The sequence below is a fragment of the Phytophthora infestans genome, genomic scaffold (genome assembly GCF_000142945.1).
Source record: "Phytophthora infestans T30-4 supercont1.9 genomic scaffold, whole genome shotgun sequence".
In the NCBI taxonomy this organism is placed as follows: Eukaryota; Oomycota; class Peronosporomycetes; order Peronosporales; family Peronosporaceae; genus Phytophthora; species Phytophthora infestans.
Window position 1 is genome coordinate 1,001,597 of NW_003303750.1, and position 24,863 is coordinate 1,026,459.

Below are 24,863 nucleotides of genomic sequence, written 5' to 3' on the forward strand. Positions count from 1 at the left end.
GTACAGTGCGCTGGATTTGGTAGACGGATACTACCAAACCCTGATGCGAGAGAGTGACATCCCGCTCACCGCGGTAAGCACTCCAAGCGGCATGCTTTGGGAGTGGCTCGTCATGCCGCAGGGCTTGTCTAACGCCCCGGCGACGTTCAATCGCCTGGTGACGCAATTGTTCCGCCCTTTGCGTACCTTCGTACAGACGTACTTCGACGACATATTCGTCCATAGCCGTGCCGAGGGAGGCAAGACGGCCATGGAGGTGCATCTAGGACACCTCCGTCGAGTGTTGGACGTGATGCGAGCGAACAAGCTCTACGCCAACATCGACGAGTGCGTTTTCGCGTCACCAGAGATTAAAGTTCTCGGTTGCTTCGTCAGCAACGTGGGCGTTTGGGCTGACCCCGACAAGGTCAAGGCCATAGCAGCATGGCCGACGCCCCGATCCCAGAAGGATCTTCGAAAGTGGTTGGGCTTGGCCAACTACCTTCACAAGTACAGCGCTGGGTACGCGGGCTTCGCTAAGCCCTTGTCGAGCCTCCTTCAGAAGGACGTCGACTGGCGCTGGGAACAAGAGCACCAGGATGCTTTTGACAGCATCAAGGCCAGTCTCCAAGAGGCCCCTGTCCTGGCTCTGCCGGACGAGACGAAGCCGTTTAGCGTCGTCTGCGATGCCTCCGATTACGCCATCGGGTGTGCATTGCTGCAGGACGACACGGCTGGACAGGAACGAGTCATCTCGTTCCAGTCCCGGCAGCTCAAAGCCGCCGAGCGGAACTACCCTGTCCATGACAAGAAGCTCCTGGCAATGAAATATGCCCTTGTGAAGTTCCGTGTTCACCTTCTGGGCTCTAGGCCCTTTGTGATCTACACAGACCACGCGTCCTTGAGGACGGCGACTAACTCGCCTCACCTCTCCCAAAGGATTGCGAGGTGACTGTTCTTTCTTCGCGGAATATAACTTCCGCGTCGAGTACAAGCCGGGCAAGCTCAACGTGCTTTGCGGACTCCCTCTCTCGGCGTCCCGACTATGAGTTGGCCCCACATCACGCGGGTGACATCGGATCTATATGATCGGATACGCATGGCGTATCGGGACAAAAAGGCTGTCGCGCCTATCGTCAAGTTCCTTAAGGCCGGAACGAGCGCGAAGTCCGACTGGCTCTCGTCGCGACAGCGCTCACGGCTCCACCGATATGAGTTGAAGGAGGGCCTCCTCTATTATCGGGTGGAGTCCACTGATCCTCCACGGGTGGTCGTACCCAACGACGAGGATCTGAAGTTCGACATCCTCGCGGAGGCGCATGACGCGCCCTCCAGCGGCCACTTGGGCCGCGAGAAGACCTTTCTGTCGGTCTCTCAGTCCTTCTGGTGGACCCACATGTACAAGTGGGTCGCCCGATACGTCAAGACATGCGAAACATGTCAGCGGGTCAAACCCGCAGGGCACTCTTCGGCTCCACTACAGAGCCTGCCCGTACCGGCTGATTGTTGGAAGTCGATGAGTCTTTACTTCATCTTTGGGCTTCCCGCCGACAAGCACGGCAACACCGGAATTTTGGTGTTCGTGTGTCGGCTGAGCAAGATGGTACATCTTGCTCCAGTTCCCGTCACTGTAACGGGCGAACAAACCGCAAGGTTGTTCGTCGATGGCGTGTTCCGCTATCACGGTCTCCCGGAGACGATTGTCTCGGACCGAGACCCGCGGTTCACTGCTGCGTTTTGGAAAACGCTGTTCCCTTTACTGGGAACTCGTCTGCAGATGTCCACTGCGGATCATCCGCAGACAGACGGCCAAACAGAGCGCGTCAATCGAGTGCTCGAGGACACTCTGCGCAGTGTGTGCGCGGCAGCGCCACGTACGTGGTCGACGCAGCTTCCAGTTGTTGAGTTTGCGCTCAACAACGCGGTGCACGCGTCCACGGGGTTCACGCCGTTCTACTTGAACGGCTTCCGCCACCCCAGAGTGCCTCTCACTCTTCGAGGAAACACTGACTCCTCTATTCTAAGTGGGGGAGAGGCTCGGAAAGCCCTTTCCTCCCAGGTCTCGGATGTGAGGCCGTTTCGCTGCGGAAACAGGTGGAATCCTTTATGGATACCAAGCTGAACATTGTCAGCAGGGTCCGCGATGCCATGGCAGCGGCCCAAGATAAACAAAAGGAGTACTCGGACAAACAAGGAAGAGGAAACTTAAGTATATTTGAGATTGGTGACTTAGTGTTACTAGACACGAGGAACCTACCTCTAGACACTGTTAGCTCTGTCGGCAGCGACAAGCTGAAGCACCGCTTCATCGGACCTTTTGCAGTCCTGGCCAGACATGGTGCGTCGTACACCATCGACCTTCCAAAGTCAATGACGACGCACCCGACGTTCTATGTCGGACGTCTTAAGCGGTACTTTGATCCGCAGGGGGTTGCTGACTCGCAGATCCCCCTTGACCCAGCTCCTCGAAGCGAGGGCCGGTCACAGTCGTCGACGAGGGCGTCGGAGCAGGCACCCAAGTCTCGGTCGGGACGGCAAGGCTGCGGTCAAGACCGTACGTCGGAGGGGCTCCATACGAACGGACCCCGGCGCCATACGCCGAGTACGCTGAGTACGCCGGGTACGCACCATACGCGTACGTCTGGGAGTGTGCCGCAGGCGGCTCCGGACGTGGCAACAAAGCCTCGATCCGTCGGATCATGCGAAAGGTCTCGTCCAGATTGGACGAAGAGGCCCGGCGATCCACCCGCAGGTGCAGGCTCGCGACCTCTCGCTCCACCAGGTCCAGGCGGCCCGCAAGACGAGCGAGCTCGCCCTGATTCCCGGCCTGGGCGGCAGCATTACCGCCAGTCCCAAGGCCAAGTGCAATCATAAGCACGAGGACACGTTGACGGAGGCGGTCAACCTCAGGGTCCTGTGTCGGACCCGCAGTCGGAGCACTCGGACGAGAGTGGCTCTCGGGAGGCGCCGAGTACTCGTACTCGTACGAGGGCACCTCCGCCCCTGCTTGACCGGAATGGAGAAGCCCACTACCACGTGAAGCGGATCCTCCAGGAGCAACGGTGTCGCGGCAAGCGACAGCTCCTCGTGAAGTGGAGGGGTTATGCCCACTCCGAGAACTCGTGGGAGCCGATTGAACGGCTTCTGATTGACTGCCCGAAGGCTGTCGCAATCTGGGAACAGAAGCGGCGGCAGCTTCATAAGTAGTCCGGGGCTTCTTGCCCGAACGGGGTACGGTCGATGAATACATACCGTACCCGCGCTCATCGTGAGCGCTAGAAGCCGCGCGCTTCAGGATGTCCCTTGGCAGCATACGCTTGCTGATCAAGTGAGCAAACCTCACACGAAGATCACGCTGGTCCAGGATGTGGGACAGCTGCTGATCTTCATGGAGTTCCCATAACTCCGTGGGCGAGTACTTGAGAGTCTCCACCCACGCCCAGAACATGTCCTCACAGGAACTCCACGTGGGACAGTTCTCGGGCATAACCCAGGGGTATCCCCAAACAGGATAGCGACCACCCCGGGTCTCGGGCTTCTTACGACAAGTCGTGAAGTCCTTAAGGGGAATGCGGTGTTGCGCGAGAAGCACACACCGAGCAGCCTCCAAGTTGTCGACGAACAACTGTTCTTTCTGAACAAGGGCTCGTTCATAGATGCCCCTAGAAGTGTGGCCGCCCACAAGGCCACGAGGAGCGACGAGAAGCTCTAAGAAGAGGTCAGCCCCAGAGCTCTCCTCGGGAGGCCAATACCCTCTTGAGTTGATGGCAGCTCCCTGGCTGACGGGTGCCGCCACCGAACCCCCACGCACACGCTGGGCAGCTTGGAAATCCTCCTGCTGCTGGTCGAGGTCATTCGAGACCACCCGGGGCTCAACGATAGCACCCTCCTCCTCCTCTTCTTCCTCCTTCTCCTCCTCTTCATCCGAGGAGCCGATAAGACTCTGATAGGAGCGTCGAGTCTCCTTCTCCTCGCGGAGTGGAGACTTAGAGGCGGTACGCTTCTTTGAGGGCTTCGCGCCTTCGGATTTAGAGGCCTTAGCGCGCGCAAGACCCTCGGCAAGCGAGAGACGTTTGCGAGGATTCTCTTCCTCATCGCCACCGGCTTTGGGAGCGCCCTTAGCCTTAACGGCCGGACTCTCAGAGCGCACAGAGGTCCTGGGACTGTGATCACCGTGATCACTAGCGGGCGACAGCACGCTGCCTTCTTTGTGCTCACTGGGCACTGAGCTGTGCCCTCCCACAGAGCCCGCAGGAGCATCCTGAGTGCTCTCGGACTCGGCATTGTCTTCACTGCCCGAGTTGAACTCGCGTTCTACGAACCGAGGGTTCGGACGGTTGTCTGAAGACGAGGGTGACGGACTGCGGCGCCTGCTTGCGCGCTTGTCCGCAGCCGCGTCACCCGAGGAACCGATCGCCTCGGAGGCCACCTGAGTAGCCTCCTTGAGTGCAGAGCCTTTGCCGTGAGGCTTAGTGCTCTTGGCCTGCGCCTTACCGGCTGCAGCCTTGGAGCGTGTCTTAGCACCGCTCTTAGTAGTGCCATGAGGCATGTTAACGGTCGAAGTGGAGACCTAGACGAAGAGCGCACAGGTTGCTGCTCGAGGCTCTAACTGTGAAGTGAGCCTCCGCCGCGCTCGCGCGGCCACGTCGATGGTTTTCGACTTTGAGAATGAGAGTTTGTGATGAACACCTCTTCATTCAGATTGGTCGGTAAACCGAGCCTAAGTGGGGGGGGATGTAACAGGGTACGTAGCCCTAAGTGTACCCTGGCTACATGAAGTGTGACACTTCACACTTCAGGAGTATGACACGTCATACTCCGAGATATTTGGTACAAGGTACCAAGGTCGTTCAAAGCCAACCATTGGTTAAATGACATTGCATTTCTATAGGTAACTAACAGTTTGTATTAAACCCAAACTTAATCTACCTATAAATATACTCAGCTTACAATCTACCTTATTTGGGTCACTTCGCTCTCTTTAATAAAAGAGGGGACCTGTGAACTGCCGTTCACTGAGAGTTTGTATACTCTCGGAAGATAACTTCCTCTTGCGCAAGGTGCTGCGTGACCCCGTCACATTAACCATCATTCTTCTTACATGGTTTTTGGATGGGTACGGGTAGTCATATTGATGGTCGCGACGACCAAAATGGTCGCTTGCATACAAGCCCATCTCTAAACTGCGATATCCCACGCGTTAAAACAAGTCCCGAACTGCGTTTGGCGACTGAATCAGCTTACTCGTAAAACTACAGGTCAAAACGTAGGTGGTCATAATAACCTGGCGCGCACTGAGAACATAATGGAAAATTGCTCTTAGAAAAAGTAGATATCGATAATACAAAGAAGCTTCTTTAAATTAATTAATCACCCTCTCCTCGTTAGATCTCACCACACTTATTATAGCATCTCCGATGTGTCCCTTGAAGCGGGGGACCAGCTCGGCGAGTGAGCTACCCACAGCTGTCAATTAAACATGCAACAATACCTTTGGACCAGAGGTAGTTTTCTGCATTACTAGAATTCACGTGTACAAGTGTGCAAACAACAATGGAGCGTCTCCAATTTGGAGTTCAATTTGAAGACACCCACCCACCCACCCGGCCGGCTTCGCTGAACCGAAACTAAGTACAGTACTTCATAGCCCTACCATCTTTTTCTTAGGACCATAATATCGGTAGTGCGAGGGGGGTCTGACAATTACTGCTGCACTGAGTATCCGCTCACCCGTTGGGTATTGTGGGAGCTTATTGGCGAGAACCAAATATTACGTGTAGTTTTGAAGGTGTAAGTGGATTTCTAGAATCTACTCATGATCTGACAATTTAATGGGTAAACTCAATAACAGGCGCGTCTCCAATCAATATGATCGCGTTACCAGACCTAAGCGAAAGCACGCTTTTAATGCTTGAGAGACGTTCTGACGTTGATTCATGTGCGGCATCTTAGCTCGTCTTAAGCTTGACTTGAGAAAGCCTCGGGTTTAACTCTGGCATTTTCCCAGCAGCGATTTTGGCATCGACGAACTTCGCCCTTTTTACAATCTCGGCCAACTGGGGGCGCTTGCCGAGCATTTCAACCGCGTCGTCCATTGGAACCTGGTCCAACAACAAACATATCAGTCCAACTCGAACATCCAATCCAAAATCCCCCCCGCCACACATACCCAAAGACGATAACGAGTGCTCTCCGACCAATCGTCGTAGACCTTGTTGCTTTTCATCAGGTACGCGAAGTAGGTGTATTTATTGTCACCATCTTGAAGCCTGACCTTGCCCAGGCCATGTGCAAGCTGAGCACTCACCTACAGCGTCACAAGTAAGTCAACATATCAACAACCAAAATTGACCAAAGTTGTCCACACACCCCTCCTTCTTCGATAACTTCACGCAGCGCTGCCGTCTTAATGTCCTCGCCCTTGTCCCATCCACCTTTAGGCGGCAGAAATTCTCTCTTTTTCGGATTTGAGCTCGAAATCATAAGCATTTCACGCTCGCCCTTGTCGTTAAAACGTGTAACCACACCAGCAGACAGCAACCGACTGCCATCTTTACCGAAACGTTGACCGTCACGACCCACGTGGGACTCGAGAAACTTTCTAGGAACCGTGCTCATGCCTGGAAATGGTTCCACATTCCTGCGCATACCACCAGGCGTTGCCTTGGAGCCCTTAACACCTTTTTTGATATCCGCAGCTCTCAATTTCTCAATGTGCTCCAGCTGCTTCAGTGTTGAGGTGCTCAACTTATCAGCGTATGAGTATGTCTTCGATAGTTGTTCCACAAGCGACGCACGCAGACGTACTGGATTCTTTGATAACACCGCGTTCAATCCGTCTCGGAATTTTGTTACCATTTTCTCTACCGGACCTGAGATACTGATGCCTCTCTCTTGATCTTCGGCATCACCTCCAGCCAGCTCGTCGTGATCAAACTGTCGGAGAGAACGCGTAGCTTGCCTGCGGTCTGCAGCTAACACGCGCGACACGGCGTCTGCATCCGAATTGATCTTCAACGTGCTGGCTGTGTGGGAATTGGTTGTGGCCGTGTCTGCAGCGCAGCGTGAGATGAGCGCAACGAGGCATATCAGCTGCAATACTCGCATGGTAAATCAACGATTCTGGTGCAGTGAGCTAGGGAGCGCAAGTCGTAGAGTGATCGTTAAAATGGCTGGTGAGTCTGCGGGCTGCTTGACGAATCGTCAATGACGATCGCTGTTCGAATTGCTTCGACCCATTGCGATGGATGGACGGAGGCTGTCTTCGTGTTCGTAATTAATTCTCCCTAAAAGTGTTAAGTACATGTACAATATATTACGTTCAAGTATTATTTTTAGGCTAAAAAAGTACATGCCTCAACTCAAATACTGAAAATGCTATGTAGAATAAGTATCCTAGATAAATGAATTATAAATATACTGAATAATAAATCTTGTGAAGCCAGACAAAGTTCAGATCACTGAAGTATCTTCGATGGAGATCAGAGATTGGATTTGAAAGATCTGCACCGTCACAGAAAGCTGTGATGGTGCAGATTTCTATATTACTGAAGTACATGTACTGTTCAAGTACATGTAGTACCGGTATGTGCATAGTGGCGATACTGTACCACCAACGTCACGCCATCAAGTTCTACGGAAGACAACTTCAAATCCTTCTTCTTCTACAGCACGACAATGCCTAACTTGCCCTCTCTGCTCTACACTAAGTACAGACAATTCTCTCGACCGTGATATCCCAAATAGTGATAAACTGCTCACACCCATGATACAAAATCGAGTCGAATATCCCTCTTAATCCGATTTAAAATTTGTATTATTACATCAAAGAGGTCGTGCAGGCTCCACACAAGCTGTAACAAGGACCACATCGTACCATCGTAAGGTGCATTCTCGATGGTGATAACTACTTAAGTACAATACAGCATGTGAGATACTTCGTTTAATTGTTGTCCCGAAGCTACAGTACCGAGAGAGTTGTCTCTTTGTTAAATATGGCCCGTCATTGGTGGGGTGCCATGCCCGATCATGAAAAAGAAGACGTCGACGCATGTTCGTACTACTCTGTTCCATCTCAAATCTAACGCAACGAGCGACCGCACAAAAATAAATGATATCATTGGCTATTATTAGGCTAAGAATAGAGATTTGCTATTTTCTAATTTGTGGCTACCGGTACCAGCTACATAATACATGTCAGCTGTGCAGATACCATGCATGATGTGCTGCCGTCTGATCGCTCTAACGGCAGGCACAACAAATGTTGATGCTGTCAACATCGCTATCAAATATAAGTCGCCCGATATGAACGTACTCGAATTGGGTCTGTTTAACTTGCTACAGTCGGCTCAATACCGCACACCAACGTACAAGATCGATGCTTTAATTGCGTAAGCTGAAAAAACTTACTGTGATCTTTCTACAGTAGTAGGACTATAGATAAGTGCTTTTTGACAGCACAAAAAATACCAGAATCTGTCATTGCGTGTGATACATACAAACTCCCCCAAGTTTCGAAGCACCACATTCGCAACGGAGTGCTTCCAACCTCATTGCCTTGCGACCCTTTGGCAAAAAGGGCCAGGAGGCACTTAAAAACATGAAGGGCCACCAACTCAAAATTAGTATCTTTTATTTTATGATGAACTCTTTTCTACACACCTTGTTTTATTTATTTTCACCTTTTGCGAGATCTAAAATTTGTCAGATTGTAAATACATAGATGAAAAGCGTTTTTCAGGAAAACGCGGCACAGACAGCAGCTTTTGAAGAACTGTTTTCACATCTTGTAAGACCGTAAAAAATCGATCTCTTCTGAAAACCTCAGCAATTTTCCAACACTGGAAAGCCCACTGCGAAACCAGACGTCCACCCCGTCAAAACGAATGACGCTCTTTTGCTCTGTACTTCGCTGCTGTTTGACTATGATCTACCAAAAAAATACTGCTTTATAGAGCTAAGGCAGGGCTTTTCGTAGTGGGCTCGTTTAGCTAAATCACACCATTAGTTTAACAAATATGTCAGCAAAGGAGAAGTGTTAGATTTGAGATGGAACAGAGTGGTATCACGGTAAGGAACAGGAAGTGTGTTTCTGGTATCGCATTATAAAGGTGGAAAGGGACACTTCCAATCTATGATTAAGCGAAGTCTAACCGCCATAGGTGATCATAACACCATTTTACTCGGCAATCGCGCTACAGTATGCATAAGTTTAGTGTTTATCTCTTCCTCAATTAGTTAATCTGAGCTGTGGGAGGTAAGGTCGTCTGGGAATGACATTGCCCTCATCATTAAGACCTTAAATCGGGTCACATTTAGCTAATTCGAACCTAATTACGTCCGATATATTTAAATCGGTCCCGAGATAACACAGCAAATCGGGCGGTAAAATTATTTGAAAACCACAATACGGGTAATACATGCAAAAATGTGGCTCTATTAGCGGAAATGTGTTTATGGATAAACACTAATATAGAGATATTGTCAATCCCGGCTAAAGTTGGATGCGCTGGGCAGTTTTGCAATTGGCCTTTAAATCGACCCAATGTCCTTGATTGGCTAAAATCTCAATCTAACCCATTATATTGGCCATAATTCAAATTGCTGAAGTCGAAGGAGACGACCGGCGCGCGCACGGCGCGAGAGCGCTGTACGATAACTCAGACTACAGCTTGCGCTACAAGAAGAGGTATTTTACCTTGTTGTGCCTGTAAGTGGTTGTCTTTACTAACTACGGTCTCTGTAGCGTAGGCTTCATGGAGAGAGCAGTGACGCAGGGGCACGCACACCCCAACACAGTGCTCCACTGTTTGTACGCCTTCTACGAACATGGATTGTCTCGGAAGCAGCTCGCTTTCGTATTCACGAAAAGTGAGACGACAATCGGCAACTGGATCCGAACATAGCCACCGGAACGTTTGAGAGAGCGCACACGACCGGAGCCAAGAAGTTCACAGATGAGCACCGCAAATGGCTGTGTGAGTTCTACTCGACGCACCCACTAGCCTACCTAGACGAGGCACAAGAAGCCTTCCAGTGCGTACACCGTATCACCATCTCGAAGTCCTCCGTATGGCGTAATATCCACGACTGTGGACTGACGTGGAAAGTATTGGAGCGACGTGCGATGCATATTAAAGACCAAGATGTGCTCCGATTCATTGAGGAACTGCATCATGTCGACTGGAGCTATCACAACCTTGTCTTCCTCGATGAAGTGTCATTTGATAATCGGGGGATGATCAGGAAGCGTGGCTACTCGCTGAAGGGACAAAAATTGGCAATTCGAGGCGACTTTCAACGAAAACCACGGGTTTCTGTGTTGGCTTTCATCGGAGTTAATGGTCTAATTGATTGCTTTGACACTCAAGGCACGTTTGATCGCGTTGAGTTTCTCAAGTGCTGCCAGGACTTTGCGTATACGAAACGCAATTTTGTTCGTCAATATCCAGGATCTCACTCCGTGTGGATCCTTGATGGTGCTTCCATACACAGACACCCGGAGATCGTGCACTTTTTGAGGAGCATTGGTATCGTGCCAATATTTCTGCCAGCATACTGCCCGTTCTTCAACCCTATCGAGTATATGTTTGGCTACGTGAAGAAGTTTTTCCAGCGGCACTACAATATAAACAGCGGCCGCGATTTATTGTCGTTTGCAGTGCAGACATTTCAACGATTTGAACATTTTCAACATGGCTAAAGTGTTTGCGCATTGCGGGTGGAACGTGCAAGGCCGCTTTGATCCCAGTAGTCCAATGTCGACGGAGAAGAGACAAACGCCTCAGTTTTGGGGGGAGTGTGCGGAGCCAAACAACCCAGAAGATGAACTGGGATTTGATTTAGTTGATGAGGAATGTGGGGGTGATTAAAACGCCTGCCTACTCTTGGTGCTCGGTGTCTTCCAGGTTTTCCATCCGTGAGAATGGATCGATCACATCGGAAACAGCCAGGAGGTCTACGTCAGCCAGGAAAGCTTGGATAATATTCTTTTTCGAAATCAAGAATTTCTTTTGAGCCTCCAATCGCAGAAGAATCCCGTTGACATTTTGGTGGAGCTCTTCAATGTCTGCTAAACTTCCTTGCACACAATCTAGCGCCATTTCGCCAGACTTCGTAAGATCTTAAGCTCGATCCTGAACTTGTGATCTTGAAACATGGAGGAGATGGACGAGGTGGGCCCGGGAGGGTCTGCAATTTGTTCCTGCCACGTGGAACGGTTCAGGTTTCGAGTGATGTAGTCTGCCCACAAGCGCCATCCAATTGTCGTTGTAGAAAACGAAAAGCGCCAGTGCTCTTCCAATTGAGCAGCAACGTCACGAAGCGAGCCTTCAGCAGTAGCACCGGCGCGATCAGTCTGTTCAGGCAGGATGCACGCAGCTAAGAAGGCATCTCGATCTTTGGCTGTCGATAGTGCTGATCCGTACTCAAATATCTGTAAGATGGTGGTCTTCTTCCGTGATTTTCTTAGCCAGTCATTCCAATCGAGCTCGTTCTTAGTGTTGTCTACTAGGTGCTTTCCCCGCTTAAATTGCATCAGAAGTTCCCAGTCGGCTTGCGCGGGGGGCTCGACGGACCAATGCCCATCATCATTGACCGCTAGTCCTTTCACGTGCTCGCTAATCTCACTCCACAGCTTCTCAATGATCTCGTCAAAGGTGTCACCATTTGCGACGAAGTCACCAAGTCTTTTGCCAGACTTATCTCGCTGGCTGACCGTCTTCTTGATAATAGGCCGTACAAGTAGCCGAAATCGCTTAGCAGACTGGACATCCTCCACATCTTCTGTTAGATTTGAAGCTGGCGATGACGCTGCGTGCCCGATACTGGTTCGCGAAGCCGGAAGAGAGTTCGACTGGACTGGCGATGAAAGCCCACTCGGTGATGTTGGCGGCGAGTTGCGATTGGCTTCTGCTCGGGCTAAAGCTGCTGGTACGTTGTGGACTTCTGCTATCGCCGAAGCTGCCGGCAAGTTGGAGTCATCTTCATCCCTGATCGAAGCTGGCAGCAGTCCGCGGTTGTCTTCGCTAGCTGGAGCTGCTGGTCTGCTGCAGTTCTTCTCTTCTCTGACCGGAGAAGGCAGCGAGCTGTTTTCGGAGCGCGATGATTCACGTGACGTTCGTCGAGAACTGAGACTATCAGGTGATGTGCTGCCTTGTGCTAATTCCGTCGATGTGCGTCGCTTTTTGCGGTTGGGAGTCGCATGTACTTCACGACGTGAGGCTCGCTTGCGTCGAGCCGATCCGTTGCTAGGCGGCATGTTTCCCCGCAGGTCGTCTTCAAGGTTGAAGTGGTTCCGCACGCGGGTTGAAGTGGTTCCGCACGCGGAAGCGCTGCCTCTGCACTTGCATTTCGTATGCTTTTAGATGGGATGAGCGATTGGCGGGGCGATTTGGCGGGGCGATTCATTCAATCGCTCAATCCAATTTCGAGTAGAACTCACAATAAGTGCGCCCAAGGACTGGCTTCGCTCCCCCAGCCAACAATATGTTCGGCGCGCATGTTCATCGTATTGGTACATGTACATTCTGGTTATGATAACTCCAGATTGTGATAAATGGATTATTACTTAACCTTTAACAACCAAGAGAATTAGCTTTGCATATGTTGTGACTGTTCTGGTACAAGTAAATTTGAATCGATGATTTACAGGGAGAATCAAAGGAGCGCAAAAAAATAAACTCAAAACGTACAGTAAGAAATAAACTATTTGAGCACAAAGACGTCTACTAGATAGATATGTGCTTCTGTGTGGTTGTATGATTAACTCGCGCGAGTAATATGGTCAAGCCAGATTGCTCGGCATCATAGAAGCCATTCATTTATATTTGCGCGAGCTAACTTTAATCCGAGTCCAATTCAATTTAACTCGCGCGAGTTAGCACTATAAGTCGCGCGAGCAATACATGTAGTAAATCGGGTGAAGGAGACGAGGCAGATATTTATGTATGGCAATCACTTTTAGTGAGCGTAGAACCCCCCATTCGTATTTCCGTTGTAAATTTTAGAAGGGTTCTTGCCAAATCACACACGCAAAATTACCACACAGTACTTTCAGCTCGTGTAATGAAGAGGTATCGTTCCCTTACGGGAGTGCTCTTGTTGCTCGATCATTCTCGTGCGAGCTGTTCTGCAAACTCACTATTAATAATACATGAACCGTACGGATATGTTTTTTTCTTCTTGCACAAACGTACTGTACGTTTTAAGTTTATTTTTTGCACGGGCGCTCCTTACCGATTTACATGTACCGCACCGGCTCCTTGATCGTCGACCGATCGTACTTTGATTGACCGACGATCAATATAATTCAAACAAAATTATTTGAATGCAAAAATATTGAGCGGTAATCAGTGATTGTTTGTATAATCACAATTTGCGTTTATGTCTCATTTTGTTGACCTTTCCGTAGCTATCATTATAACCCTTCCTGGGAAGGGTTATTATTAAAGCTTGCACAGTGGTGCGTCATTTGAGCGCTGCCGTTAACTCTTTAGGACCTAAGCCTTAAGGTCCCTGAGGCCCTCAGTGAGGGGGCCTCTTACGATTGGCCTTATATACATTTATAGAGCGTTTGCTAGTCCCTTCTGTCGTTCCCTGTCTTTTTATTTTCCAAGAGTCCCAGTTTGGGACTCTAACTCGACCAGAAAGATACCACTAAAGTAAATGACCATAAGTCATTGGTAGAAATTGCGAAATACGCTAATCTTATTGGTTACCTTTTTGGAGGCCCTGGCAGGGACTCTAAGACATCAGGTCTTAAAGGGTTAAGTCAATTAAATGGAAGAAACTAATACATCTTAACCCTTCCGTTACGAGAGCAAATCTTGAATGCACATACTATTTTTCACATGCTTGATATCAAGCATGTTAAAAAAAGTCTTAACGTAAAATTTGTATAGGAAAAAAAAAGATCGGTGTCTGTATATTTGTACAAGATCCTGCAATCGTACGTATTATGAACCCACATGCTTTATATCGAGCATGGTGAGTAAATTCCGCAAAGCCCATACGCGACATCATGCATGTGCAAATGGCTCTTATATTGGGAATGAATCGTTTTTGACGGAGTCACGTGCAGAACGGCTACGAAAGCAAATTTGTGTATTGCATCTGTTTGCTAAAAGCAAGTCATTTGGGCTATTACCTACGCAGTTTCACTGTTTCCTACCCTTGGTGCTCTCTCTCTACCGCGTCGTCACCCCCAGTTTCCGTTGTCTCCTTCTGATCACTATCAGAATTTTCACCACCATCACTTCCCTCATTGCCGAGGCCTGCGGCCTCCTCCTCGTCCCCACCGCTTCCCTCCTCTTCACGACCCTCTTGTCCTTCCGCCCGCTTTGTTGGGGGGGGGGGGGCTCAGTTGGATACCGCGGCCGTGGCGCGGCTGTGGGCGCTCGCTTCCATTGCGCCAAAGTTGGTGCCAAATGGAGAAGCAAGTCTGGTTGTTATTGGGGTAATGTGCTTGGCGCACCCTGTCACACAAGTAGACACTGCATTATACGTGTTAGATAGCGGTAGTAAGAAACATAGAGCATAGCAACGTACCGTTTTGAGTCTTTACTGCAGCCAGGACAGTAGAATCGCGTCACCTGCCGCTGTGTACTGCTTGTTTTCCGTATAGTACAGACCTTGCACTGCCGTTGACGTCGCTTTCGAATTCCATTCACCTCCACCCATTCGTCGTCCATCTTTAGCTGGTGGGTGGACGGTGGAGTGTCGCCATGCAGTGGTGTAACTAGTCTAGGTGAGTACATCATTGGACACATACAGTAATAGTTAGCAATGAGAACAACAAGCAGAATAAGCACCTTACTTACCGTGTTTGCAAATTCGGCTGACCCCACTTGTAGTAGCTGGGCTTGCAACTGAGCGATGAAACCGGTTAGTTTGAATGGTCCCCACAGAATAGATGTTCCTCTCAAGAAGTTGTAGCGAGCTTTGTATCGATTATATTAGATAAATCAGACCCTTCTACGATGCGCCAATTGTCAATGATGCCCTTCTAGCGTTCGGCCTCCTCCTTACTTCGTGGAGGTCGCTGTCCCCCGCGACGGTTTGTTGTAGAAGCTGCGCCAACTGCAGGTGTAGAACTCGGTGAATCGCCGGTTGGAGGTGCATCTAGTGACAGTTCATCACTCGTCTCCGTATCGCTCTCGCTTGGGATCTCAGCATCCACAACATCTTCAAGATTGTCCATGTCCTCGTACCATTCTACTGACCCAGTGTCTGAATCATCGTAATCCGAATCCAATGCACCACCATAATAGATGTCATCATCGTGACGGGAATCTTGACGGGAATAGAGAGGAGGCGGGGTTGTGGGAACCGCCGTTGTGTGAATAATAGTAGCCATATCCAGTGACCTTGCAGAACCAACAGTAATATACAGCATGCTGTCAGAAATAAATCTCCCACATGCTTGATATCCATCATGTGACACCGTACCTGGCAGCCGAAGATCGAGGTGGCGTTAGCGGTGAAGTCTGTTGCGCAGAGGAAGCACCTTCCGATGTCGACGTGGGTCCACGATTTGCCTGCGCTGTGTTTGTTGCACATGGCGGAGATGGCGACGTGTCACTATAGTCCAAATCGCCACCAACAGACGCATCGCTACAAACAATTACGAGCATGAAGTGTGAGAAATACATCGTACGAAAACGCATAATCTCCTCACCTGTCGGCTTCGTCATCAGCAGCGACGTGTGGACTTGTTGTCCGCGCAGATTTGTCAGCTCTTGAGCTCTTCGATGCTGCGCGCTTACGCTTACCTTTTGCTTTGGTCGTGCCAGTCGCCTTTGCCGGTCTTTTCTTCTTCGCCGCCTTCTTCGGTGTTGTTATCTCTGCCGCTGTCGCCATGTCAAACTCAGCGTCGTCATTTCCTTGGTCTTTTCCCGTTTCCACGTAATCTGCATCTCCGCTGTCACTCCCATCCTCATCAGCAGAAGCAGCATCGGCAGCAAGCTCTTCTGCATACAATGCTGCGACAGGCGCCTTCCCTTTCAATCGCGGCGCTCTTGCCAGCAAATTGTAGTACCCCACTAGTGCGCCATTCTTCTGGTACGTAGCTGGAGCAGGAGGCTTGCGTGAAGCCACTGTCATCCTAGGCCGCCTTCCTGTCGTTGCTGACGTAGGAGCTGAAACAAGCGGTTCACCCGCAACGTCGTCGCCAAAGTCAGCATCGCGGTCACGCGTACCGTCGACATACGCACGGTGCTCTTTAAGCAGCCGGGCGCGTTCTGCGCCTTCCTTCCCGTCGAGACGACGCAGGAACGCCTCCGCTTCAGCGCGCGTGACGCGGCGGGGAGGCATCTTGGTCCCGCGTTTCGTTTCGGAGAATGAATGGATGGCTCAGAGGCTTCTCGTTTGAAGCACCGTCTTTACGACAGCGCATCTTCCACGAGCTTTCTCGTTACAGTTAGACCCCAAGCCCTGTACACCGGGGACTAAACGGACTAAACGCCCATTCTATGACGATCCCCACATGCTTGATTATCAAGCATGTGGAAAAACCACATGCTTCCTTATCAAGCCTTAGTAACGGAAGGGTTAACTCAATCCTAAAATGTTATATATGTCCTAAAACAACGTTTAGAGCGAAATGCTATCACAGGTAACGTTCTTGGATAACCTCCTAATGTTAAAGCTAAGTCTATTTTGTTTTGCACAAATACATAGAGCATGTTCTCAAACCCCTTTTAATTGGAGATGAGGGCTGATAGCGCAAGAACGCGGAAGTAGACGAATTAAAAAACAAGAAAACGAGAGAAGTGTATGGGCGGCAGCCTTTTCATAAATATCCGCGTGGAGGGGTAAGAACGAGGTTGATGAAAAGTTTACTGGAGGGTAGTAAGTCGATGATAAGACGTCAGAGCGGTGTCCCACGCGCGGAGTGTGACGAAGCGAGGGGTATAGCGAGTTGAGCTCGCTAAAACGAGTAGCATAGTGAGAATAGCATTAACATTCCTACTCGAGCAAGAGCCAGTCCTGCTACACGCTTCATGGGTCAGCACCTGCTGCACCCTTGCTCGCTGATATCTTCAAATCGTTATTGTCGCAGCACACCGCCAGCCACGCCTGATTCGTGCTAAGTGCCACTAGACCATTGATGCATGCCTTGCTGCGTGTCGCTCGTCCACCGCTGGCCCCGGAGCACGCGCCTTGCCTGGTCACTCGCTAGGTCTTCACGCTTGGGAAGATTGGAACCGAGAATTGGCTGCATGTTCATGACGCAGTGTCGTCTGGTAACTTGAGCCTTTTGGCGCTCAACACTGTCCCCCAAGACGACATTTTCCGCAGGGCATGGCAAATACAATTTGCAATTGCATTGTATGTAGTAACCTCTCCGTAATATGTATGGCAATACGAGACCTGACAATAGTTGTTATTGCAAGTATTAAAAAGCATTGAACACGAGAGCTGTACTACATCACCTGTCCTTCATCTTCGCCGGAACAGCCAAGAAGAGTCGCGCTGTTCCACATAACATTGTAAAAACATCATCCGCTCATAGTTCACCGGGAGAGTTGAGGACTGCAACGAGCTCAGTACCAGCTTGCACTCAGAGAATAGACGCTCACAAGCGTTGCTGGTGGGGGGAGTGTGATGCAGCAGCTCGTCGTACTGGGTCGCAACACGAGGCGTACAGCGCTGCTTCTTGGCCTGTCGAAGAATGGTGGATGCAAAGTCGACACGGGCAATTGGGGCAGGGGTACGTTCTCCCGGCTCAACCACAAATTTCTCCACTGCATGCTGCTCGCTGGAAGATAGCGGGAGATCGTTCTGAAGGGCTCTCCCCGGATATGGCCCCACATTCAGATTAAAAACAAAAAGAAATTTAGGATAACCTACAGCTGTATTATAACCTTAACACCGTCGTCTAGTAGTAGTACTTGACGATGCCCTTGATCAGAGCGTGCAGGACTTCTGTTGCATTCGCCTTCGGCGGAGCAAACCAGTTGCGCCACATGTACTCGTCCAAGTACATGGGCAGCAGCTCCTTCTTCATACCGCGCATTGCCTGTCTCAAATACGCTGGTAAGTATAATTGTATACGTATGTACGTATTAGTATAAAATGTATACGAACCTTCACATGCTGCTCAATGCGGATTTCCCAGGCGCCCTCGACACGGTTAGTGTGGGCGCCTATGATAGGGTCCACGTACGTCTTGCTGTGGTTGACCCACATGTGTTTGTAATTCATACCTCGTGGGTGTCGGTTGTTGGCCAGTGTGTGCTTGCCATTCACCGACACGTACGAGGTGAACTGGTCGCTCATGATGGTAGTGCTACAATCTTTTAGATACGTTAGTATAGTGAAAAATAAGTAAATGATATAAAAGGAGTTGGTGCGGATGCTCCGCTCCGTCCTGCACGCGGCTCGCGAGCACCGCCACCGCTCGTGCCCCACGTCTAGCCGCATGGACGTGGTGCACTTCGGGCACAGCAGCGACGGCGCTAGCAAATGGACCGACATGGCCCAGGCCACGGTCGACGAAGCGCTTGATGTAATGTCAATCACTCCGTCGAACGTGGTGTTCTTGAGCCCACGGGCAGCCTCGACGTCTACCGGACGCGGTAGACGTGGGCAGGCACCAATGGCGGCTGAGGTGGCGGTGGGCTGGGTTGGCATGGTGGAGCTGGGGTCTGGGCTGCCGCGGTCTGGGAAGTTTGAAAGTGATAGCGTCTTGGCGCGCCAAAACTCTCTCTGTTATTTTCCCTCCTCACTCCTTGTGTGTGGGGGGGGAAATCTTTAAATACTAGGTTTTGTATTCTACTTCAACGTGGCAAAGTGGATTTATTCTCTGAATGTGGGGCTCAGACCTTGTGCTACCTCAGAAGATCTAGCTGCTTTTATTTGCAATAGCTTAAAACTAGAATCTAGGTTAATCTGAATGTGGGGCCATATCCCGGGAGAGCCTTCTGAAGCTTAACAATTGCATCTTCAAACTCCGGTGAGTGAATGATATTCGCGCTTGGACTGAGATATTCACCCATGACCGGGTACTTGGCGGTGCACGCGTCAAAAAGAAGGCGAACGTCCGCCATGCTGCATTTATCGGCTTGTAGCCTGACGCAGACGCTGTCCAGCTCCTTAAGCTTCTCCACAGCGGCAGAAACGCCGTGGTGGGCATTGCCACGAGGCACATACTCCTCCACAGCACTAACAGCGAGGATAGCGTCTCGAATCTTGATGTAGCGCTCGAGCATTGCAAAAGTCGATGACCACCTCGTGACGTTCGCCTTGACAGGCCTGAGGTGAGTTACCCTCGCAAAGGCTGCAGCGTTGTTTGATTGGCGTAGCTGAATCATCAAAACTTGGATAATATTAATCTGATTCTGATAATCCTCCAAAAAGCGATTGACTGCAAGGTTGAAGCGATGGCTGGAACAGCCAATCAGCGGGACGCCGATTTTGTTTGCGAGGCACTGATTGGTCGAACAGTTGTCGCCTATAAGAAACCGCGCCATTAGCTCTTTCCCATACACACACAAAATGGACTCAATGTGTTCACAGTGTGCATCGGCTGTCTGGCTTCCGTCCATTGGGGACAGGGATATGAGCCGCTGGTATCGCACTCCATTCGCCACGTAAACGGCAAATATGCCCAGGAAGTGTAACGAATTACACGTCCAGCCGTCGAACATCAGGGCGAAGGACTCGCCCATTTCAGATGCGATTGCCTGGCCAACCTTGCCGGCTACAAAGCGCAGTAGAGCTTCATTGTCTTGACAGTTGTCGGCTTCATCTTCACCACGTCGCGTGTTAGCTTGTTCTTTACTTCCGTGATCGGCAGGTTCCGCTGGATAATCCACCTCATCCACAAGTAGATGTTTAGCGTCGCATCGTCGACAAATCCGAACGTGTCAATCGTTGCGGTAGATGCGGCCTGAAGCTCGGCATACTCCCCCACGTAGCCGGCGTGCTTGGTGCCAAGGTGGCCAAGAAGGTTACTATAGCCCGTACCAGCGCTTTGTTTGCGGCTACACCCGCACTTCTTGCATTCAAATAGACCTTCGCCGAGGTCCACGTAGAAAAAACTACAGAGCTGGCGCGACGTCATGAGGTGGTGGTGATGGGGTTGTCTGGTGCTTGGTGGGCAAATTTGGGAATAAGCTTCGTACTGAAGCTGAGGAGCACAATACTGACTAGAGGCCGATGAGGAATGGTGTGTGACGGTCAGCGCTCGGACACGGTACAATACAATTGTATTATACAACATTTTGTATTAAACTGAAATGTGACAGTAGCAATAATATGTTATTCCGTCAATATAATATCAATAGCATTGATATTATATTATTTTTTCCATGCCGTACTTCTTTAACTGAGACTGGAATCGGAAACTGCAAATTGAATTTCAAAGTGAAACTTGAAAATCGTCACACCGCATTAGCTCGTTCAATCACGTTCCGACTGGTGAGCTGGACCTGGTTGTCGGTGAAGTTGAAAGGTCGTGGTGCTTAGAACAAAGCCACAAGCTCACGTGCATCCACCGCTTCCACGTACTGAGTAACCAGCATTGGAACATTTCTGTACATTCTAGCAAAGGGCTCCCACGAATTTTTAGCGTCTCGAGCCCACGCCAGGTCACGAGGAGCTGATATGATTTGGTAGAACTGTCGAAACGGTGATCCACAATGATGCGGACGCCAAGCCTGATTCCCTGAGCCGTGCACCTCGTACTCATCACTTCTCAGTCGATGCTTCCTCAAGAACGAATAGGGGAACGCACGAGCCACCCGAAACGGTCCAACCCAACCTTGCCGCTACGCATGCGGGAGTCAGTATGCGACCATAGCACAAAATCGCCTTCCTCGAAATTGCTCTTGGCGCGGGCCATCTCTTGACCCGACGCTTCTCTTTGTGGTTGACGACATCCAAATGCATACCGGCCAAGTGTTGACGCAGCACGTCTAGCTGCGAGGAAATGATAGACACGTCAACCGCCAAGGCGCGCCCACTGCCAACAGGAAACACCATAGTGTCCAGAAGAGAGGGGGCCGGTAGGCCTGTGAACAGCTCAACCGGAGCGTGCCCACCCACGGGACCACAGCCGAGTGGTTGAGATGGTTGAGATTGGCCTGAATGAGGGGCAGTAGATAGGGCCAGTTGCATGTGTCCAAATTGAACGCCATGAGCATAACGCGTAGAACTTGCAGAACGCCATGATTGACGCGTTCAACCGCTCCGTGTATCCATGGAGAGTATACTGGGACAAATTCGTGACCCCCTTTTAGTCTCTCTGCAACATCCTGCATGAGGGTAGTCTTAAAATGGCTGCCGTTGTCGGAGACCCATGTTTCCAGCAGACCGAACCGCTTGAACCAGTCACAAATGGCAGTAGTAGCCGTGGTGCTGTTTGCAGAGTCAGCTGTGATTAGCTCACAATAGTGCGTTAGCTCGTTCTTGTGGACGAGCTGCGTAGCACGTCGGGCAGTAGGATTCGCTCAGCTCCAAGTGATCCAGATGTATGCACTAGTTGCTGTAGTAGCAGGCCCCCATAGTCGCTGAACGAGTTTTCCTCCCTTCACATGTTCAGACACGAGGCACCCGCGTACGAATCGGTTAACTGTCGCATTTGCATTGGTGAAAAAGCAAAGCAAGCTACAACCGCTGCAAACATCACATTACTGCCTCGATGTCCATGTGGTCCGCAAAGCGCCACTATACATAGCGTTGCAACAACCCCGAGCCTCCCCAGGAACCCACAACTTTCCATCGATACACACTAATCCATCTTCATCAGCACGACCAGGGCCTCTGACTTGAAACGCTGCAGTTGGCCCCGAAGTGTATCGCTCAAATGCGTGGACGCAGCGTTGACACTTTTTCCTCACTGTGGGTAGTTCCGCGCTTCACGATTGGCAGCTCCGTAAGCTCTCCACTAAGCCGCTGCTTCACCGTGGAATGTCTACACGACGCTGCTGACGGAGTAACAGCGTACCGCTGCTTTCCAGCAGATCACCAGCGCCTGGGAAGAGGTGCCTAACCGTGACGCCATTCGCCGTAAATTCGAGTTCCGTGACTTCAACGAGGCCTGGGGTTTCATGAACCGAACAGCGCTGCTAGCCGAGCAACTGGGCCACCACCCGGAGTGGTTTAACGTGTACAACGTGACGCTCAGCACCCACGACTGCGGCGGTTTGTCCCAGAACGATATTGACAGGGCCATCGCCATGAACAGCTACGCCCAGGCGCTAAGATTTTCTTAATATCTCAATGAAAAAACGCTAGCGACATGAAACGTTTTTGTATGTTATCTAAACGTTTGGTCTTACTAGTGGAGGGGCAGGACTTATGGCCATGTTCTCGTCATCGATGTCGATATAATAGTATGTGCCTAGCCAAGTGGGATCACAGGAGACAACGTAGGCGACTGGAAATTCATTGGCTCCAGATGGATCCATGAGAATGGGTGCATAGTCAGAGGATGAAGAGCTATACGCATCTGTCACGCCACTGTGGATTTTCTCGAGATCAACGCAGTACGGAGTAAGGGGAGCGACTAGGAGACCCCATGTCACCATTGTAATAAGGTCGTCCATCCAGGGCCAAAAGAAGGAAATGTTTGTCCCGTCGAGAAAGATCATGGTAAGTGATGGAGACGGATTCGCCACATTACGCGGTAGTTCGTCGATATTCAGCAGTCCGAGTCCCAGAGTTTGGAGCCCTGGGATCTCGAACACCTCTGCAGGGACTTGTGTTATCGGGCTGGCAGTGAAAGCCAAGAATTGGGGTTCGAGTCGCAAAAGTACCGGAGGGATGCTTGTTAGTTGGCTATACTCAAGCAATATCTCTGCTTTCCGAGGCCACTTGAGGTCAAGGTCATCGGGCACTGCACGCAGGTTTGTCACGCAGAACTCGAAGTCGTGGAGGTTCAGTGGAAAATCTCTCGAGTGAAATCCAGCAGGCAACACGCCGTCAGTCATGTTGACTCGGACCAGATAAAGCGACCGCATGTTCGGGTGGTTCACACTCGTGAATGCAGCCGCCTCGCCCCACTCGACAATTGTAGAGTTATACACCTTGACGCCATGAAGTGCATTGAAGTTGCCAATGGATGGTGGGATCTCTAATGCAGGACAATGGAGGATGCGGAGCTGAACGACAGTGGAGCGCTCAAACTCGCTCCACTTGTCTTCCACCTCGTTCATCTTGCCTCCAATTTTTAAGGAATGGCAATCAAGAGCGACCAAGTAACAGGATAGCCAAGACGTTGCCCATGGTCTCACTTGCATCAGGCATTGAGGTAACGTCGGCTGTACGGAAGCGTAAATGTGCAGTGCAAGCACGGCAATCCCCCATGCCCCAAAGAAGAGATGAACCCCACGCAGCATGAGTCGAGCACAATGGGTACGCAACTTAGTTCCACGGTAGCTGTCTCGGGTTTTAGCGAGCATATTTTTGCTACGAAGTTTTGCGTTGGACGGTGCGGGGGAAACTGTGCTCATTTTGTCACTCTTACATTGCTCCACGACAGGGTGACTCTGCAACCCGGTTTCTGCGTTGGGGCAGCCGCTGCAGTAACTCCTTCATATTAGTGGTCGTAAGTACGAGACCCAGAGAAAAGATGGCGCGACTTGCGAGAGACACTACGACAACCATCCGAAATATATTGAGAGCTCGCGCTGCCCACTCATCGTCGCGCCACATGTATAATAGTCCGAGAAGCCCACCATATTGAGATCGTAATCTGTCGCGTAGCTAAGTACAATTATAAGCTCTACACCCATGGACGCTACGAGGTCCAGCACGCAATCCAAGACGATACACGCAAAGCGTCTACTAGCCTCGTCCCCCTTAAAAAGCACAGAGTAGACTAGGACAGAAGACCAGCAATTTACCACGAGCAGGATGATGTAGAATCGATTGAGCAGCGTTCTTGGCAACAGCAAGCTCATGCGGTAAGCTTGGATCGTCTGCAGCGTTGTCTCAATGACTTCTCGAATGGCGAGAATTACATGAAAATGGACACCGTTGACGCCGAAAAATCCATGACGATCCACAACCTTAGCGTAGACTTTCGTAAAGATCTGCAGCACGATCGAGTTCGTTCGATCAGACTTCACTTCGTCGTTTTTATCCTTGACATTGCAAGTAGACCACGGAGTAAAGGCAAGAGATCTCTGCCAAACAGAGCCGCCTAGCATTAAAATGATGGAAAGTGCGTGCAACGCAGACAACGTGGCATGGACGACGACGATTGTGCGGTGATACGGTTGCGGCATTCCGATCTCGAAGCTTTCGAGGTACGTGTTTAGGTACGCTTGCTGTAGCACCCAGTACGAGTAGCTATACAGCGCAGTGTAGATGCACGCGACCACATGAACACTGAGAATGATGAGCCACCAGACAGCGAAACTCCAATACGAGAGTTTGACGACTTGTTCAGGTTGAGTCGTGACATGTTTTTCTTAAGGACCCTTCGTCGGTGAACTTGAGCTATTAATAGTGTTGGTTTTGATTTTGTTCGATTTCGTCGAGATCTAAATTTAACCCCTAGGATTTCCAGCGCACTCATTTACCGAACCCCTTGCACTGTTTGCTTGTATATCAAAGGAAGGGTTACCATACTACAGCTAGTATGTTTTAGTAACGTTATCCTGTATTTAGAAAACCTCACAAATTCCCAGCCCCTAAGATGGTGAACAAATGATAACCTGTACAATACAAGATCGATCTCCTTAGATATACAGGGTACTGTGGTTAAGCGTACTTAGACATTCAAAACCATGCGAAGTCAGTGCGAAAGCTGAACGCAGCCGGAGACAGATGATCTCCAAAAAAAGACTTGAACAGCAGCTGCCAAATCGACCAGAATGCATTTTACTCAAACTAAGATGTAGACTAAATCTAGTTGCTGCTCAAACAGTCGTTTC

At 50.3% G+C, this 24,863-nt stretch overlaps 1 protein-coding gene across 1 annotated transcript; it reads right to left on the reverse strand.

Annotated features, from left to right (window-relative positions):
* Window positions 1–6,294: 6,294 nt before the first annotated feature.
* PITG_05846 (secreted RxLR effector peptide protein, putative) lies at window positions 6,295–7,086 on the reverse strand (the record flags this gene model as incomplete). Its single annotated transcript, XM_002998039.2, has 1 exon — window positions 6,295–7,086. The coding sequence occupies one exon, from the start codon at window positions 7,084–7,086 to the stop codon at window positions 6,295–6,297; it is 792 nt and encodes a 263-aa protein (XP_002998085.1).
* Window positions 7,087–24,863: the final 17,777 nt, after the last annotated feature.